Below are 18956 nucleotides of genomic sequence, written 5' to 3'. Positions count from 1 at the left end.
GGAGCAGGGCCTCAGAGAGTCCCAGTTTGGTCCCCGCTGCTCCCTTGATCCGTGGGGGAAGTAAGCTGTGCCAGCCTTTTATTAGTCTAGCTCCCCTTTCATGCTTTTTCAGCTGTCCTGGCCAGTCACTGGGGGAACAGACCCTAGGCTCCACCCACTTCCTGCCCACCTGTGCAGGAGTGGAAGTAGCAGCCTAGCACTAGGATCGAAGCATGTAGCCCATCCAGGGGGAGTAACCGTGCTCCTTACACTCTTCCCAGGGCAGACATGCAGCCAGGCTTATTTGAACTGCTGGCACTTCCTTTTCCATAGTGGAATGCTAGCAGATCTTCATAATCTTAAAGCCACTGGCTTGACCCCACTCTTATCCCTGGCCTGCGACGGCCACAGCCTCAAAACCCCTTAAAGATGCAGAGATGCCCTGTGATGCACAGCTCGGAGGCACGCAGGAGGTGCTGACATCTCACTTAGTAATAATCCCTTTAGAGCAGGGCCGCACCAGGTCTGGTACAGGCAGACTCAAAAGGGGTGGAATGGGCAAGGATGACTTTGTGATCATGACGCTTGCCATTCTGTTTTGCTGTATCCTGGCTTCCCACCTGCTTCGTTATTTTAACAGCCTGGATTCTTGTTTGGCTTCTCCTAGCCCTCTGGATAGACATGTGCTCAAGAAGTTCTTCTATTACATGAAACGTTCGGGAGACAGGAAGCTTAGTTGCTCTGCAAGCTTTAGTATACCTATGTGTGTTAATAATGAATTCCTGTTGATTTTATACAAATCTCCCCATTCCAGAACTTCAAAGTCCCTTGTGGTTTTCTTTTTCCTGATTCTGTCCTTTCTTGTTGCTGTTGGCACTCTTATGTGGTTCAGACTTGGAGAAATAAATATTTGTTTAGCTACTTTCCTGCTGTGCGTGCTCACTGCATTTGCTTAATGATGACTTTGCATTGCAAGGGATTCAGGGTAATAGAGTCTCCCAGGGAAACAAGATACTAGTTCACCACTGACATTACCTGCATTGTCTGAGCCTGTATCCCACCTCATCCCACCAAAAATACATTTGATCTCTTTATCGAATCCACGTGCAACTGCACGTCCCTTTTTCTGGCATGCCCAGATTGCCTACATGGTAGAATTTTCATTTCTGCAGATTAGTTCATTCTCTACCATTTCTTCAGCATCCCAGCCAAATGCTCTGTATTTTCACACTTCCCTTCTCCTTGTCCTGACTTGATCAGTGAGGACTCTGCTGTACAAATCTGAGGGCTAAAACCGCTCCACTGCTGTGCATGGGGTTTCTTTGTTCTAGTTTGTCTCCAAATGTATATCTTTTTATTCTGTCCAACTCATCCTGGCGCAGGAGCCTCCACCCCATCCAAAAAAGCCATTCTAAAACATGCCCAGTCAAATCATGCAATCAGGACATCTAATCAGTCTGCCTGTGTTCCCGCAGAGCCCCATTTTAAAAAATCTTGGCCTTACATTACGATCCTTAGTCCATGAATGGCCTCATTTTTCAAACGTGCTGAGCTCCCAGAAGTATGGCTTGTCAAAAAATGGAAAAAACATTTAATTACAAATTTTGAAATTTCTCAGTCATTTCAACCCTCGTTTTGCAGGGTTTCAAATGGAACTTTTTTTATTTTGATATTTTTCACAAAATCTGAACAAATTGAAATTTTGAAAATTTCATTTTCCCCATACACCTCTACCCCGATATAAGGTGACCCGATATAACACACATTCGGATATAACGCGGTAAAGCAGCGCTCCGGTGGGGGGTGGGCTGCGCACTCCGGCGGATCAAAGCAAGTTCGATATAACGCGGTTTCACCTATAACACGGTAAGATTTTTTTTGTCTCCCGAGAACAGGGTTATATCGGGGTAGAGGCGTATTTCCTTTCTTCTCTCCCACTTTTTGACCACTGAATGTAATAAAATGAATAATGTCCAGAGTTTGGGTTGGGTTTTTTTTTCTTCACTATTTCCTTTCTCTATTCGTTTTCTGTTCTCCACTCTGTAACTTTTTAAAATTCCTCCATCTTTGGAGAAGTTTTGTTTCATTTACAAGTTCCCCGTCAAGAAACCATTTTGGCAGGTAAAATATCAGTCAAAAACTTTTGACCAGCTCTAAACAGTAGCATCTATTGACTTTACCGGTAGGCCCTGGAAAGTGCCACATTTTTGACAATAGGCCCACTTATTTAAAAGATGTAGGTGCTTAAATTTAGACACAATTTTGAACACTTTTGCTTAACTATGACCATACTTTGGGTTGAACTTGCACTTTGTTGTTTAGTACTGGATGTTCCTATGTATTGCCTCAGAGCGATAAGAGGATGGGATTGGTAAACTCAGCCTTCATATTAGTATATGGGGAAACCTGTCATTGGTTTCTAAAGGGCCCAAACTATTCCAAGACATTATCACAAGTGGCTGCATCCTATAGTATGGTTAATATGGCGTAACTCCCATTGGAAATGAGATTTTACTGCCTGATAGCATAGGTGGTCGTGGTCAGCAGATGACTGTCAGCATAGGTCTTACTTTATCCCACAATTTATTGGTATTCCCTTGATTCCATGGCGCTATGCATTCATATATAATTTTACCTATTAATGTATATATATCTGTAATTTTTTGTGGTTATTTATTTGCCATAGGGAAACCAGCTCAAATGCTGCATCTAGTTATTGGTGAGGTTATGTTTGTTGCCCTATTTCCAAGGTGAGGCGCGAGAAGATTAAGTAACTAGCTCCAGGTTACAGAGGGAGCTAGTGACTCAGAAAAGATTAGAATCCAGGGAGCTCTTGGAGCCTAATTCTTTACTTTAACCATTAGGCCTCACAACCTCTTCATGCTTCTTTCTTGTGTTGGCCAAAAGGAGAGCTATATGGTAACTCATCACTGAAATGTTTGGGACTTCTTTCTGAGATCAACCTCTGAGAGAATCGTTTGTAGCAACAAGGGTCAGGGAATGTTCTCGTGTTCTCTCTTAATGGGAAGCACAGTCCACTAAGAGCAGTCCACTAAGGTTCAGTAGCTAACACTGCATTCAGTGTGCTCTTCTTCCTCTTCATGTTTCTAAGTAACTGATGAAACAAACCTGGAGTGATTCACCTCCGAATGCCAGAAGGTCTTGGGCTCCATAGCTCTGAGGAAGTCCAAATGCTTTCCCTTTTTGAGAGGGTCTTGACTTTTTACTCCATGTCAACTTCATGATTCATTTCAACTTCAGTCCTTCTTAACTCCACTTTCCTTTCTACTTCCCTCGGCCCCATAGATATTCAGTGCATATTTAAGTCTTGCATAACCTACCCTGAAAGCACCTAGAATATGTTAAGTGGGATATATTTCGTGCATCCTTTAGCACAAAACAAAGAAACAAAAGTTATATCAGTGCAAAGATTACAAGAAGTCCCATTCAGAAGCTTCTAAATGTAATACTAATAAGAAACTGGATTCCATTTTATTCCAATTAGCCTATAAACCCTATTTTTATAACATGATAGACTTTAAAACATGCAGAATCCTAATAAAGCAGAAGGCATTTATTTTGTTTATATAATCCTGTATACCCTATTGATCAAAAATTGCTGTGCATTTGAATGTTAGTGTTATTTCCCAGTTTTAGGTGCAGGAAATGGAACAACTCGAGCAGCTAGATTATTTTTAATAAATAAAATTCTCATTTTCTCTGTTTTCAGTAACAGTCGGGCTCAACACCTGCTGTGGTGATGGGTAACAAACATGGTAAAAAAGGACTGGCTGGCTCCAGGAATTAATATGGACATAGCAGCCTGATTTCTCAGTTACATTAAGAGTCTTTTATACTGCCCTGGCAATGTAAAAGGGCCTCAAAGTGGGTGGAAATGTAAGGTCCCTTTAACCTACTAGAGCAAAGCAGAATAAGACCTAGTAAGTCTTTGCTCTTGAGTCACTGGCTCGTGTTCAGCCCAAATTGGTACAGCCTAATGGTTATCACCATTGGATAGTGGCCTGTATGAAAGGAACTGCCATTTTGGCCCTAATCCCTATAGGAGAAGAGTGCACGTTGCAAAATACATCACCACACTGGAAGTAGTGCGCTAGAACCCAAAGCTGAACAGGAATGGAGACTGAGCTCTCCTCTAAACCCTAGATGGTGTCTATCAAAGTAGGGTTTGACTATGAAGTTCATTGGTTGGCCACCTTACCAAAAATATTATTGTATTCTTCAGCAATCGTACAATCTACTGTGTTTTACACTGTTACTTGTGTTTAGAACAGTGCAGGTTTTTTTTTTTTAAATAAGTAGTTAGCCAAAGCTAGTTAAACTTTGAGTTAGTGAAGGGCAAATGTTTTTGGTCTAATTTCAGACCCACTCAAACATCTTGCATTAGAAAGTTTGACTGGAACTCAAATGTCATTGGGTTTACATTTTGCTTAGGAGAGTCTGTGGAAAGAAGTGGCAGACAGGGGAAGATCGAGATGATAACTTACAATATATACTCTGTAAAGCCCAGACATCTGTTCCAGCTTAGCTTTTAGGGGGGGAATTGGGTGGGCTCTGCTTTGCCTAATATAGAGCATGGACTTCCTATTATGCTTTCAGAATGGTATCCTTGGCAGGGGCGAAAGATTTAAATTACACCATAAAAAGACTTGTGAACTCAAACTAGTTAGGTAATTCGCAATGTGAACAGAATCTTAAGCTCCATGTGCCTGATTCTCATTTACACTAAGGTGTCTTTATACCATTCTGGCAGTATAACCTGTGGAACTCATTGCTAGTGGATATTGTGAAGGCCAAAACTACAACCAGGTTAAAAAAAGAACTAGATACGTTCATGGAGGATAAGTCCATCAATGGCTATTAGCCAAGATGGACAGGGATTCAACCTCATATTCTAGGTGTCCCTAGCCTTTGATTGCCAGAAACTGGGAGTGGGCAACAAGGGATGGATCATTCAAAGATTGCCTGTTCTGTTCATTCCCTCTGAAGCACCTGGCATTGGCCCATGTTGGAAGACAGGATACTGGGCTAGATGGGCCACTGGTCTGACTCATTATGGCCATTCTTACGTTTGTATGTTAAAGGGACCTTGAAGTGGGTTAGTGTATAAATGAGAATCAGGACACATGAGCTTTGCCAATCCCATTTCACACCTTTCTATACAATCTCCTTCCCAAGCCGTACACATTCATGCCCAAGATCTCTCCTGATTAGTTCTTGTCTCTTTCTCCCACGCAGTCTAGCACGTCCTTCAACCGTGATGCTGTGAAGGCAGGGACAGGACGACGCTTCCTTGGCGGCTTATTGGACCATTCTTCTTATTGCTATACTCTGGAAGTCTCGTTCTACAGCTACATCCTTGGAGGAACTACTTCTACTGTCCCCTATACAGAAGAAGCCTGTATCCTTTACAAATCCATCCTTCTTTTGAGTGCTTTGAGGGCACCTGAACTGGATGCCGTAAGGTAAACCCTACTCTAAAGTTAATCGTTTGCTGAGTTGCGAATACATAACTGGAAATATGTGTTTGTTCCGTATGCTTTTATCTCCTTAATATTGATGCTCCACACTATATAAATACAAGAAGGGAAAGGCCTATTAGATCAAATAGTCCTTTCCATTGCCAGTAAAAGATTGTTCCCCACACTATGTACCTTCCATTTCTTTGTTTCAGTTTACTCCTTATTTTGCTGTTAGCCCTTTACTTGTATGATTGTTGTAATACCAGAGCAATAGACACCTTTAGCAGTGAGTCATAGCTTCTTCTGTGCCAGATGGAGGTGACTTACCTGTCCCCAGTCTATAGCAAAAAGACCGTAAAAGCTCCATTAGGTCCAAGTGCTGCCTCTGGACTGGATCTTTACTAGAAGTGGTCAAAAATAGGGTGGGAAATAATTTAAAAATTTGAAGTTCTTTCTGTTTTCTGGGATTTGAAATGGAACCATTTTTCATTCTTGCAAAATATGTTTATGAAAAGCATGCAGTTTTTGAAGTTTTCCATTTTCATTTCCCCACACTCCCTCTTCTTTCATCGTGTGGAAAAATTATATATTTCTGGCCCTATGTAGCTTCGCAAATTTTATGGATGAGAAAATCACTTCTCACTGGTGAAAGGAAAAAGTGGGTGGTCAGGAGGGCTTGAATCTGCCCAAGTGGTGCAGCAAATGGATTTTTTACTTTTGCCCTTCAGCCCTTCCTTTGCCAATTAAGGTAAAGAGCTTCCGAGGACTAGTTCCCTATTCCCCAAACCCAGCTACAGACTTGAGCAGCCTGGCAGAACACTTAAGAAATGCAGCACTGAAGAGAGGAATTGTCACAGTTAGATTCTGTTTTAATAACTTGTCTTATTATCTCAGCTCTCTGGCCTTTTAGAAACATGAGTGTTAGCTTCACCTTTAATTTCCCTCCTCACGCGGCACTCAATGAGTTGACAACTGCTTATTTACTCTCCCTTTAAAAGTCCTATTTATCAAGAATAATCTTAGTGGAGAGCGAGGCAGGCTGTCCCTATACAAATGAGATCCTGCTTCTTGTGAATATGCATTCCCTTGGTGATTTACATGTCACGCTTGCTCGGTTTGCTATTCAAAGCAGCCCTTTATTTTATTTCAGGTATATGGACTCTCTCTTCTTTTTTTTTTTTTAATCTATGCAGCATCAACTTGTCATATGCAGATGGAGCTGTAGTGCTCTGGCTTCATACATCATTGCCATCAGCAGCCAGTGAGCAGGAAACAAGTTCCAGATCACAATTATTATCGTTGGTGATGAGGTATGGAAAGCTTAGGTGGCAGCTTGATTTTCATAAAACCTGGGCTGACCCCTAAGCTAAAAGTAGCACAAACTGGGTTTGACTCGCTAACCGCCAGAGCACAAGCTAGAGACCAATAGGGTAAGGAGTAGGGTGACCAGACAGCAAAAGTGAAAAATCAGGACAAAGGTGGGGGGTAATAGGAGTCTATTTAAGAAAAAGACCCCAAAAATCGGGACTGTCCCTATAAAATTGGGACATCTGGTCACCCTAGTAGGGTTGTCTGATGAGGGGGTTTGGTGAGGGGGTAGTGGACTCAGGTTCAGTGTCTACCAATGAGTTTGAGATTTCCTTTCCTCCTGAGGGTCTCTTTAAAGGCTGCAGTTTGTGATTGTTCTTCCTCATCAGCTCCATATCCCAATTAGAGGAGGACATGGGGAGCTGCTTAAGGAAATCTGTGGAGTGGTTGTGCTTAAACAACCCTGGGCCCCTCTGCTTGTCAACACACAAGCCCTGTGTGTGAGGGCGGATTTCTCCTTGTCGCCAAAGCACTGGTGACTAAAAGTAAATGAATAGTAATGCACCATCCAGATTAGGCCAGAACTGCTCTTTGAAGCAGCTTGGCAAATCAGTAATTAGTTCAAGAGGTTGAGGGTTTTGTAAGGGCTCTGAACCAAAGACATGATTAACCTCCGAGGAGATAAGTCCTTTTGTTATCTGGTTGCATTCAAGGAGAATGTCAAGCAAACAGCCTAAGAAAACATAATAAGTCCCAACACTTTCAGGTGAGTTCAAGTGCTCAGCAAACTGAAGGGAACATGATGTGACACAGTAACTACCTTTAAAGACTTGTCTCTTGGGGCCTGATCCATTGAATCAGTGGTGTATTTTTTACTGAATAGGGGTGGGATCAGGACCTTATTGGGCAGCAATATGTTGTAACTAGAATTCTGCAAAGCTTCCAATTTTGGCTTGACAAATACTTGGCTGAGGCTGTGCTTATGACCGTTGAACTCTGTAGCCATGACTAGAGACTGCAAGGGACTGGCCCCTGCTTCAGTGTTCATAATTGGCCCCATACGAACTCAGGGATTTTGTCCTGCAAGTATTAATAATAATAATACAATTTCCTGGCACTAGATGGCTGAGGATCTCCAAATGCTCTGTTAACATGAATTAGACCTCATATTCCTATAAACTAGCGGAGTATAATTAAATCCATTTTACAGATGGATAGACTGAGCTAACTGAATTTAATCTTTTCATTTCACGCGCTTGGCACAAACTGCTATACATTGGCTACACTGTTGCAACTTCAATGTACATGATAAATAAGTTCACAATAGTGATGTTGTACTGTATATCTACATATCACACTCTTCTGTTATTGGATGAAAAGATCTTTTTATGTCAATAATATGTCTCTTTACATCAGTTTCAGAGCATTGTCATTGACTTTATTGTCTATCCGAACTTCTGTCTGGCTGTACTAGGTGTATGTTTTTCATTTTGCGGGTCGCAGTAAATCATGTACTTTGCTCAAAGTTCTGTGATTACAAGGACATTTTCATAATTATCTAGATAGACGGACACCTCTTAGAGATGTGTGAACGTCAGACTAACTGGTATTACTTAAATTCTAATATCATTTAGTGTGGGCAATATCTGGAGGATTTTTTGTTTGGTTTTGTTGTTGCTGTTTTGCTTTGCTTTGCTTCTTTTTCTTTAAAAACACAAAAACAAAGATATAATTCTTTTTAAAAGTTCATATAATGTTAAAAGTCACATTCTCTGCTCACTTAAACAGAGTTAAAATGCACTGTTATGCTCACACTAAATAAATACCACCTTTACTAGGCACTAGGTGACTTCTGATTTACACTGGTGAAACCAAGGTCAGATTTTGGCCCTGAGGTTGCCTACTTGAAATAAAAAGGAAATACAAGATTAAAGGCTCTGAACTCAGCAACGTTAAATATGCTATATGTTTTGGGGTGTACATTTTAGGACATCAACAATAACATATGAAACTTAAAATCTTGGTCTCTTATAACCATGGGAATAAACAATATTACCAATCTGCACCAGCCTGAATTAACATTGCAGCAGAAACGTTAACTTTGCATTTCCTTAGTCTCACTTTACAGACAACATTGCACCAACATAGCTTCCTGCGTTTACTATTATATATTCATTATTTTCTTTCTTTAGAAATACATGTTTGGCTCGTAGGGTCTGCGTCTAACTGATATGTAGCTGGTTTACCAGAAACACCAGGGATATGTTCTGTAAGCTCGGCTCTGCAGCATACCCTGTGATAACATGTACTGTAGATAACAGTGAAAGGCCTGTGCTTGCAAGGCATAATAAGAGGATTGTAGGCTTGTGGGTTTATTGCCTGGAAATAAACAAGGTTTTCTCTGTCCACTTAAAACCCCTCTCACACATGCACGCAGTTTGGTAGCAGCTGATTAAAAAAGCAGCGCCAAGGGTCTGCTCAGCACCAGGTAAAAATGCTTTAAAAGGAGCTGATATGCTTCCATTAAACAAACACCACGTTTTATGAGGCATTTGTAGGGCTTATGACACAAGGCCCGTAAAAGGCTTTTTATGTGCTCACCAAAGGATCAGCAGATGAGCAGACTAGATAACGCTGTCCCTCTCCTTACTGGGTCAGGGGGGATAATGAATTGCTGGCTGTCTGCTCACTAGCTCTGATAAAAGCAGCAAACAGTCCTGTGGCACCTTATAGACTAACAGACGTTTTGGAGCATGAGCTTTCGTGTGTGAATACCCACTTCGTCGGATGCATGTCTGATAGCGCTCACAGAACTCCTTGCCATTAGGAATGCAGCATGACCTGGCTCGGATCCAACATATGTCTGAACTTTGACCCATGATTGGCTGGCAAGGGAGCAGCGCCAGGTTCTCTGTCCCATGTTGACGATGTTCTAACCATTTTGATCCTCTCTTGAAGCTCTGAAATGGATCTCTGACTGTAAAGTAGGCAGCCCGTAGGGGAGCTGTAATGAAGAATAAAAGGATAGCACAGAGGGGATACTCCCTTAAAACCTAAGGGCCCAATTCTGAAATGCGACTATTTACATAAGCAAGAATTTGCAGGATTGGGCTTGGTGATAGTCTTGTCATAATCAAAGCTGTCTGGCAGCCTCAGCCATAGGAATCCACATTTTATGGCAGCGCCATGGCAATCATATTGTGTATCACCCTGGTTAAGTCACTTCTTATTTTACACCTTTACAGTTACTTCACTTCAGTAGGAGTTGGATATGCTCAATTCCTTACAATCAAACCCAGCTGAATAGAGCTTTGCTGGCTGGAATTTCTTCCATATGGCGCAGTAGATAGGACACAGGCTTAGAAGTCTGATGACCTGAGTTTTATTCCTGACGTGGACGTCTTGTATGACTTTGAATAAATCACTTAATCTTTCTGCTTCATCTGTAAAATGAGATTAATGATACTTATTTTTCCATTGAAAAATGCTTGGAGATCTGTAGGTGAAAAGCACTGCACAAGCATTAGGTATTATTTCTAGTAAAGTCTTTTTCACTGTAGTATACAATTAAGGAATGAAATCTATGCTTTTTAACATGATAGCTGAAAAGATTTACAAAGAAAGGTGGCTTAATATCTTTCATTTAACGAGGTGTATTGGGAGAGTCTCTAAAACTTGCTCCCCTTAAAAAAATAAGTTAAGGCATAATTGCACATTATGCCAAACCTCCCGGATGATTTTGGACATGCAAGATGTAGTCACACCATCGAAATCTGTTTGCGCATTTGTGTCTATGCATGCAAAATGAAAATTTAGATGAGTCAGTGTCATTTCATTTGGGCAACTGAAACTCATAACTAAGGAAATTTAGACTGACTGAAAATTGTTAGCATACAGCTGCAATTACTTGTCTCACCCACATTTAATAGCTAAAAGATAGCAGAGGGAGTAACCAAACAGGGCTCAGAAGCAAAGATACCACTGGGAGAAATTGAGCCACAGGAAAGGAATATGGTCATTAGTGCCTGAGGAAGTATGAGTGTGCATACCGATTCCTCAGAGAGTGTGTGTAGGATCCCAGTTAATGGCTTGGAGGAGCCATCCTCCATCTGTACCAGGGAAAAAAAATATCACATATATAACCATTCAGACATGAGAAACTACAGCGATAAACTTAGACAATATATGATACAACATGAACTCAGGGCACATGTTGTAACACAGGACAGAGAGAGATTTCTGAGATACACTAATGATCCCCTAGAATGGGGAGCATAGGTCTTTTGGTGCCATAAAGGGGGTCTCGATGACCTGTTTGCCTCTGCCACCTCGGCGGGGTCCCTGGGGAGAAGGCTACACCAAGCCTAACAATAGGCTGGGGCACGGGAAGGGGGGGGGCAAATTCCCAGACATTCAGGGAAGCACTACCAGCCAAGAGCTAATTAAAGGGAGAGAAGTAGCCGACCAGAAGCTGAGGCAGGGAGCTCTGCACTGTATGGCTTGTAGTTTTGCTTGTAAAACTGCATGCAAGGAAAGGCAGAGAGAGAGACTAGCCCAGCTGGTGTCTGTAAATCAGTCCCAGCCCGTTCCCCACAATAAGACCCAGCCTGTACTTGCTGAGCCCGTCTTTCCCTCTCATCCGTCTGCTCTGGTGCTTGTTACATCCGCCTGTGGGGAGCTCCCTTCTGAGAGCTGAGCTGGAAGGGCAGTTGATGTCAGATTCCCATAAAAATGAGCAGCACCATTGTTAAAGTCTAGCTCGTAAGAAAACTGATGGGGCAAAAGCGCCTCGTGGCCCGCCTCTTTCCACAACCTAGCTCTTTCTCAGCACCTTGCTTCAGGCCCTGTCTCGGATCAACAAAAGTAAACCCCATTCACACCCCCACCCCCACCTGGTGGGAAACGGTGTCGAGTTTACAGCCGCAACGTCAAATGCTCTTAATAGCACTGAACGCATAGAGTTAAGTCATAGAGTTGTAAAGTTACTTGATAGTGATAATGCTGTCAAGCATCAATTTCTCTGCCTCGGGGCACCATGGAAACTCAGTTAATGATATAAGAAGCTGACATTTTTCAGGGTTGCAGCTGTTGGCCAATACCCAGAAGGAATCTGCCTCTTTCTTCATATAGGGTGTATGCAGGGAGACCTGCTCAAAGCAAATTGAAAGCTAATAAAACTCTATTTAGTGAAGTGTAGTACAGTAGAATGCTAGTCCAGAACAAGCTACAATGTTGCAATCTGCAAACTCCTTCCCCCCTGAGTGATTTTCTGCACAGAATGGAGCTGTAAGAAAAACTTCCCTCTAAGAGGGTTTTATTCTCTGTGTGTTTGCATGTAGATCTTTAATCTAGCTCAGTTGAAAGATGCTATAGGAGTGCAACGTGCTGTTACAAATGTTCAAGAAGGGAGGAATTGTGGATTTTGCTGAATTGTAAGACATTAATCCCGGACGGTATTTTCAAAGCACTGCTTGGAGACTTAATCATGGGATTCCCATTACCCTTCTAATGGGAGCCATGTGGCTACAGCTGTAGATGTGGGTTTGGAAATTGACACCACAGTGTTTTACAATTAACGACTATTCCATTTGGATTAAAAAACTAGAATGATAGACAGTTAACATGGCACACATTAAATGGATCAAAATCTGGCTAACTGATAGGTCTTAAAATGTAACTGTAAACAGGGAATCATCATTGAGTGTCTGAGTTAGTAGCAGGCTCCCTCAAGGATCAGTTCTTGGCCCTACACTATTGAACATTTTTATTACTGACCTGGAAGAAAACATGAAATCATCACTGATAAAGTTACAATGACACAGAAGTTGGGGGAGTGGTAAATGATGAAGAGGACAGGTCACTGATATAGGGAGATCTGGATCACTTGGTAAAATGGGCCGGACAACAGTGTGTGTTTTAATAGAGCAAAATGTAAATGTATACCTCTAGGAACCAAGAATGGAGGCTATACTTAAAGGATGTGGGATTCTAGCCTGGGAAGCAGTGACTCTGAAAAAGATTTGAGGATTGTGGTGCATAATCAGCTGAACATGAGCTCCTAGTGTGAAGCTGTGGTCCAAAAAGCTAATGCAAACCTGGGATGCATAAACAGGGGACACTCGAGTATAAGTAGAGAGGTCCCTTCCAGTTCTAGGAGATTGGTATATCTCCAATTATTACCTTTATTACCTTTATTTTGTCTCTGTATTTGGCACTGGTGAGACTGCTGCTGCTGCTGGAATACGGTGTCCAGTTTTGGTGTCCATAGTTCAAGACAGATATTGATAGACTGGAGAGGGTTCAGAGAAGAGCCACAAGATATGAGTAAAGGATTAGAAAACCTGCCTTATGATGACAGACTCTAAGAGCTCAATCTATTTAGTTTACCAAAGAGAAGGTTAAGGGGTGACTTAATTACAATCTAAAAATACCTACCCAGGGAACAAATATTTAATAATGGGCTCTTTTATCTGGCAGAGAAAGTATAACACGATCCAGTGGTTGGAAGTTGAAGCTAGACAGATTAAGACTTGGAATAAGATGTACGTGTTTAATGGTGAGAGTAATTAACCATTGGAACAATTTATCAAGGGCCGTGATGGATTCTCCATCACATATACATTTTAAAATCAAGATTAAAAGATCTGCTCTCAAAATTATTTTGTGGCCGTTCTATGGCCTGTATTATACAGGAGGTTAGACCAGATGATCACAATGGTCCCTTCTATGAATCATGTATACGTCTGGGTAATTCATGCTTCACTTATCTCGATGTCGAAGAGTTTTAAAGACCACATGTGCCATAAGCAATCTCATGGCTGTGTAAGTGCTATTTTCTTATTCCTACACAGGGGCCTGTTTTAAATCAAACTAAAAGTCAGTTTGCAAATTAAGGATCTGACCTTCTGAGATATACTCAGCACCCTTGTGTGCTGTTGAACTCTCAGGAGGTGCTTAGCATCCTGCAGGATTGGTCCCTGACTCTTCTAGGTCAGCAGCAGTCTGAGCATTTGAGATATCTTGTGTTCACAAGCGCCACTTCAATAATTCTAATGGTTCATCACCCTTGTCCCAGCACAGGGGCCTCCTGGATGGTGGCAAGGCAAGCTTCCCTCCCCAAGAGACCTCAGACCAGTGCTGGTTCATTCTCTGGGCCCAGTGAGGATCTGGTCCTACGCGGTGCTGACCAGCTCGAGGGGAGCCCAGGAGCTAGTGGGATCTCATGCCCTTAGCTTTGCTGGTGTGACTGCCAGGATGTGTTCTGATGAGTGCCAAATTGTGCTGGTGGTTTGCTGTCTTCTAGGAACTGATTAAAATAATCATCCGCTCATTCCGCATCAGCCATCAAACACCCAACAATGGTTTTTGATTGCTACCAGCCAGGCCAGATTTAAGCCAGTGACCTAGAAGCGAAAGACTCCATAACTCATTGTGTTTTGTTTGCTTGTGAAATTTACCATTTAATAATAATTTTTAAACCCCCCCTTACAGGATTTATTGATAAATATTCTTTTAAACCTAAGAGAAGATAGCATATAGCTTAGCCAGACCTTACCCTGAACAATACCCTTTTATGAATGACTTATGAGGATGCGAAGGAAAAGTTTAGTGCATGAGTGATCATGGAATTATGGCTATGATGTAAACAGGGAGAAAAACTCTCTCCATGGGCCCTGTTGCTCCAAAAGAGGAGACTGTTAAAGGCTTGTACATTTCAGTTATGAACGTACTTTTCTATAAACTTGTATCTTTCCTTTGTCTTATAGGCAACTTCAGAGCAAACTAAACACATGACTCTGATAACTAAGCTCTTGGGCGTTCAGAGCACCATAAAAATGCGATTAGACCTATAGTTAAAATAATTCTTTGGTAAATGTTAAATTCCTATTAGTAACACTTGCTAAACTTAAGTGCGATGGAAAGGGCAGGGCTAATCTGCATGGCAAGGAAGAGCAGGACTTAAAAGATATTAACAATTTGTTGGAAATGTCTGTGGGGAGTGCGTTTAATACGAGCAATAGGATAACTTCCATAGAATTGAAGATCCAGGGTGGGATGTCGCTGAGCTCTCCTGACCACAGAGTGGGATAAAAAGAAAATAACCCCTTGGAGTCAGGGTTTGGGGCATATTTTGAGGTCAGAAATGGAAGAATTGTGATGCCTCTTCTATAATGGCCATGTCTACACTACAGGAGCTACAATGGCACGACTACAGCACTTCAGCTGTGCTGCTTTAGGGCCATAATCTAGACACTTCCTAAAGCAATGGAAGGGGTTTCTCTATCACTGTAGGCAATCCACCTCTCTAAGCGGGGGTAGTTAGGTCAACAGAAGAATTCTTCCACATAGAAACAGGGTGTTAGGCTGGCGTAGCTGCAGTTCTCAGGGAGTGGATTTTTTACACCCCTGAGCACAGGAGCTGTGTCGCCCTAACTTTTAAGTGTAGATTAACCCATGTCTGTGAAGTATCAGAGGGGTAGCTGTGTTAGTCTGTATCCACAAAAACAATGAGGTGTCCCCTGGCACCTTAAAGACTAAGGGATTTATTTGGGCATAAGCTTTCCTGGGTAAAGTGGGGGTTTTTTGCCCATGAAAGCTTATGCCCAAATAAATCCCTTAGTCTTTAAGGTGCCACCAGACTCCCCATGTCTGTGACACTCTCTTTCCTCCTCCCAGTTTTTCTCTCTTTTTCCCTTGTTTTTGCTGTACCTGCCTCTCTTGTTTCTGGGTCCTTAGTGTTTAATTTTCAGGCTTTTTCCTTTTCGGCTTGCATCAGTTTCTCCCACGCCCCTTTGCACTCCCCTTCCTGCCTGTATCTCTTGATAGTTTTTGCAGACTCTAGTTCCTTGCCTCATTCTCAGCCATTAGCAATAGCGGCTTTACATCCACACCACACTACTTTCCGTTTTCCATCTCTTCCACCTAGATCTGCAGGCAAGCCCCTCTGGTCCTCCCTTTTCTACACAGAAGGCTCAGCAGGGCTCTGTGATGACAGTGGGAATTATAAAATTTGGACCTTAAGGTGTCCCTTACTTTATATTATTTAGTCCCAAATTCCGAAGTCCCCAAAGAGTTCACATCTGTTTTTTTTAATCTATAGGTGAATGCAAGCAGTTAATATTTCCCATTTTTATAGCAGCTTTCATCTTAAGACTCTCTGGAGACCTTACCTAAGAACACCACACAACGTCATGCAAGCAGATATTAGTCTTGGGGAAACCGAGACTGAGAGATTGAGGTATAGCAGGGCCCTTCCCAGGGAAGTCAGTGCATCTGTTTAGGGCAAGGCTCAATTTCTCATCACGGGACAGGGCTGAACAGAGACAGTTACTTGTAAAAGCACCTCAGGAGACCATATCTAGTGCAGAAAATACCACAGCAAATAAACAGAGGCATTTTCAGTGGTTAACCAAACCAATCTCCTAGCACTGCTGAACTAGATCAAAGTGATCTTTGTATTTTAATGGGCCTGATGCCCCAGGGGCAAGGAAACAGAAGACGTGTTTGTTCTGTGCGCAGGGGGTGTCAAGTGCTACCATATCAGACGTCTCTGTACGTTTGCACTGAAGTTGTATTATTTTACACCCACTTTGCCTAGCGGAAAGTCATTATACAAATGGCTAGGCAGTGGAGAACCAAGCCCTGTGTTTATAATGTCAGTCCTGTGTGTAACGCATATAACAATTTGCACAAATAGCCTGCCCACCTCACTCAAGCAAAACTCCCGCTGATGCCCATGGGGAGCTTTACGTCAATAAGTTGGGTGGGATTTGTGTTCCAGTAAAACACACGCTGTGCTCACCAAGCCTGTGACTCAGCACGAGCTTAAGAAATCCACATGTTCCCGTCTCAGGATTTAGGGCCTGATCCAAAGGCCACTGAAGTCGCGAGGAGTCAGCTCAGTCCTTTAGGCAGTATTTTCCAAGGGGCTGAAGGAGTCAGGCACTCGGCTCCAGCTGAAGGTCAGTGGGATTTGGGCACTGTTGCTTTGCTCTCCTTGGCTCCTTTGTAAATTGCTGCATTAAGGCAGCCTCACAACTGCCAAGCTGAAGCACTACAAGCCTTGCTCCTTCTCACACGCTGACCTATACAGAGCACTCCTCCACCACACGTCAGCCACTTCCCGCCTTCAGCCTCCCTCGACAGCACCTCTTGACGTCACATTCCCACAGTTTAACTCCTGCCACGATTCTGCCAGTCCGTAACTACTGCTCTCACAATTCTCCAATACCCAGACAACCGGCTACTTTGGATGGCCATTGCAAAATCTCAGTTGGGAGACTTTGATCCATTGCTGCCCCCTCCCTCCAAAAATATTGTGTAGGTCACTTGCATCAAACCCATAATGCTGAATTCTAACTAAGAATCAGCCGACAGGCAGCGAAGTGTAATGTGCATCAGAAGCACAAATCTGCCTTGTCTACCCAGAGATTTTATCTGGGGAAGTATGGGGGTGGATCTCAATACACCCTCCCTTCTGTAAATCCCAAATCACACAGCTCCACTTGGATGAATCAGCTACATTCACGTTAAGGCGGCTGAAATGAAAATGGCAAACGTCTTAAATTTTGTTCTCCTTATAGTGTGTGACTGTCCAGCCCAATGGTTTTAGTGGGAACCCTGTGTGCATATCTGGAGAGAGGGACAAGCCCCTTTTGGGCTTCCCCAGGGGAGGTTGAATGGATCTTTTAATAAACCCTTGCTCAGTCCTCCCTAGGGCTGGGAGAAGGCACTATGGGAGGCTGCTGGCTGAATGTTCTAGAGTAGATGTTCTAAAACATTTCGCTAGCATGACTCCTGTAGTCAGATACTTGTTTCACCACAACCTTTGCACGGTTTCCCACTGGCACGCTGGGAATTGGTACAAGGATTTTCTCGGTTCTCTTGATTGAAAAGTGGTTGAGCAAATCCACTGTTGCAGAACTCAGGAGACCTGGAATCAGCTTACGAACCCCCCGGCCCCACAATACAGTTGCTTATGAGTGACAGTCCCCCTTGAGGAAATGTTTGGGATCATTTGCTGTAGCAGAGATCTAATGCCCAGGCTTTGCCGCCATGTTTCTGAATGTCACAGCTGTGCTGAAAGTTTTAGCCTGGTCCCCGGTGGGGCTGATGTGTTGCCATCCTGAGGTACACCCACCCTTTCCTCACGTCTTCCACATGTAATGAGTTCTCTTTGAGGGCTGTCCCTTGTCTTTCTGTGAGTCAACTTGTGGAACTCCTTACCTGAGGAGGTTGTGAAGGCTAGGACTATAACAATGTTTAAAAGGGGACTGGATAAATTCATGGTGGCTAAGTCCATAAATGGCTATTAGCCAGAATGGGTAAGAATGGTGTCCCTAGCCTCTGTTCGTCAGAGGATGGAGATGGATGGCAGGAGAGAGATCACTTGATCATTGCCTGTTAGGTTCACTCCCTCTGGGGCACCTGGCATTGGCCACTGTCGGTAGACAGATACTGGGCTAGATGGACCTTTGGTCTGACCCGGTACGGCCTTTCTTATGTTCTTATGTGAGGTGGAATTCGCTTTGTTGCCTGTTCCCCCAGCCAGCCTACAATGATAGCACCCCTTCAAACGAGAGTGTTTGAATCCTAGGAGCCATCAATATTTTTCTTGAGATGATAAATGACCTGCCAATAAACTAAGGCAGCTGCCAGCTCTGTCTGAGAAATGCACCTTTAGCCCCAGTTTATCCGTGCTTGGTTTAGATATGTGTCTAGAATCTTTGAAGGCTAAAATGGACTAACCCATTTAGCAAACTACTAGGAATTAGATTGTGCAGATCTGAGCATTTGACAACTACAGGCGTTTATGGACTGACTGGGGTACACCAGCCCTAGCTCTGGGTGATCCTACCTCAAACAGTCTCCAGCCATAGCCGAATTCGGCATGTGGGGAGCAAGTTATACTAAACAAAACAAAATTGCTATGTCCAGATCTGACTTTAACACCTACGGTATCATCATTCTTTCTCTTTCCCCATCTCTCTCAGCTCCCTTACTTACGACTCACATATTGAGTAATCAGGGAAAGGCATGCATTTTTCTTTCTCAAAGTAAGTCCCAGAATGCAGGATCCATGCGGCCCAGGGGCATAAATCAGTGTTTCTTGTGACTAGGGATTCCCAAGCAGCATTGAGGAAAATACTCTGACGGCGAGCACTCAGTGTCAGTTCTCAGGGGGAGATT

General features: G+C 42.9%; 1 protein-coding gene across 8 annotated transcripts in view; it reads left to right on the top strand.

Moving 5' to 3' along the window:
* AGBL4 (AGBL carboxypeptidase 4) overlaps nucleotides 1–18956 on the top strand; it is a 1358157-nt gene that overhangs the window by 1232845 nt on the left and 106356 nt on the right. For all 8 annotated transcript variants that reach the window (XM_045028065.1, XM_045028068.1, XM_045028071.1 and 5 more), the window contains one exon: nucleotides 5236–5398. In XM_045028065.1, coding sequence (XP_044884000.1) covers nucleotides 5236–5398 — 163 coding nt within the window. The remainder of the gene's footprint in view (nucleotides 1–5235; nucleotides 5399–18956) is intronic.

This window comes from Mauremys mutica, chromosome 8 (genome assembly GCF_020497125.1).
Source record: "Mauremys mutica isolate MM-2020 ecotype Southern chromosome 8, ASM2049712v1, whole genome shotgun sequence".
Taxonomy (NCBI): domain Eukaryota; kingdom Metazoa; phylum Chordata; order Testudines; family Geoemydidae; genus Mauremys; species Mauremys mutica.
The sequence above is the reverse complement of the archived record's forward strand: the minus strand, read 5'-3'. Positions and strand labels throughout refer to the sequence as shown.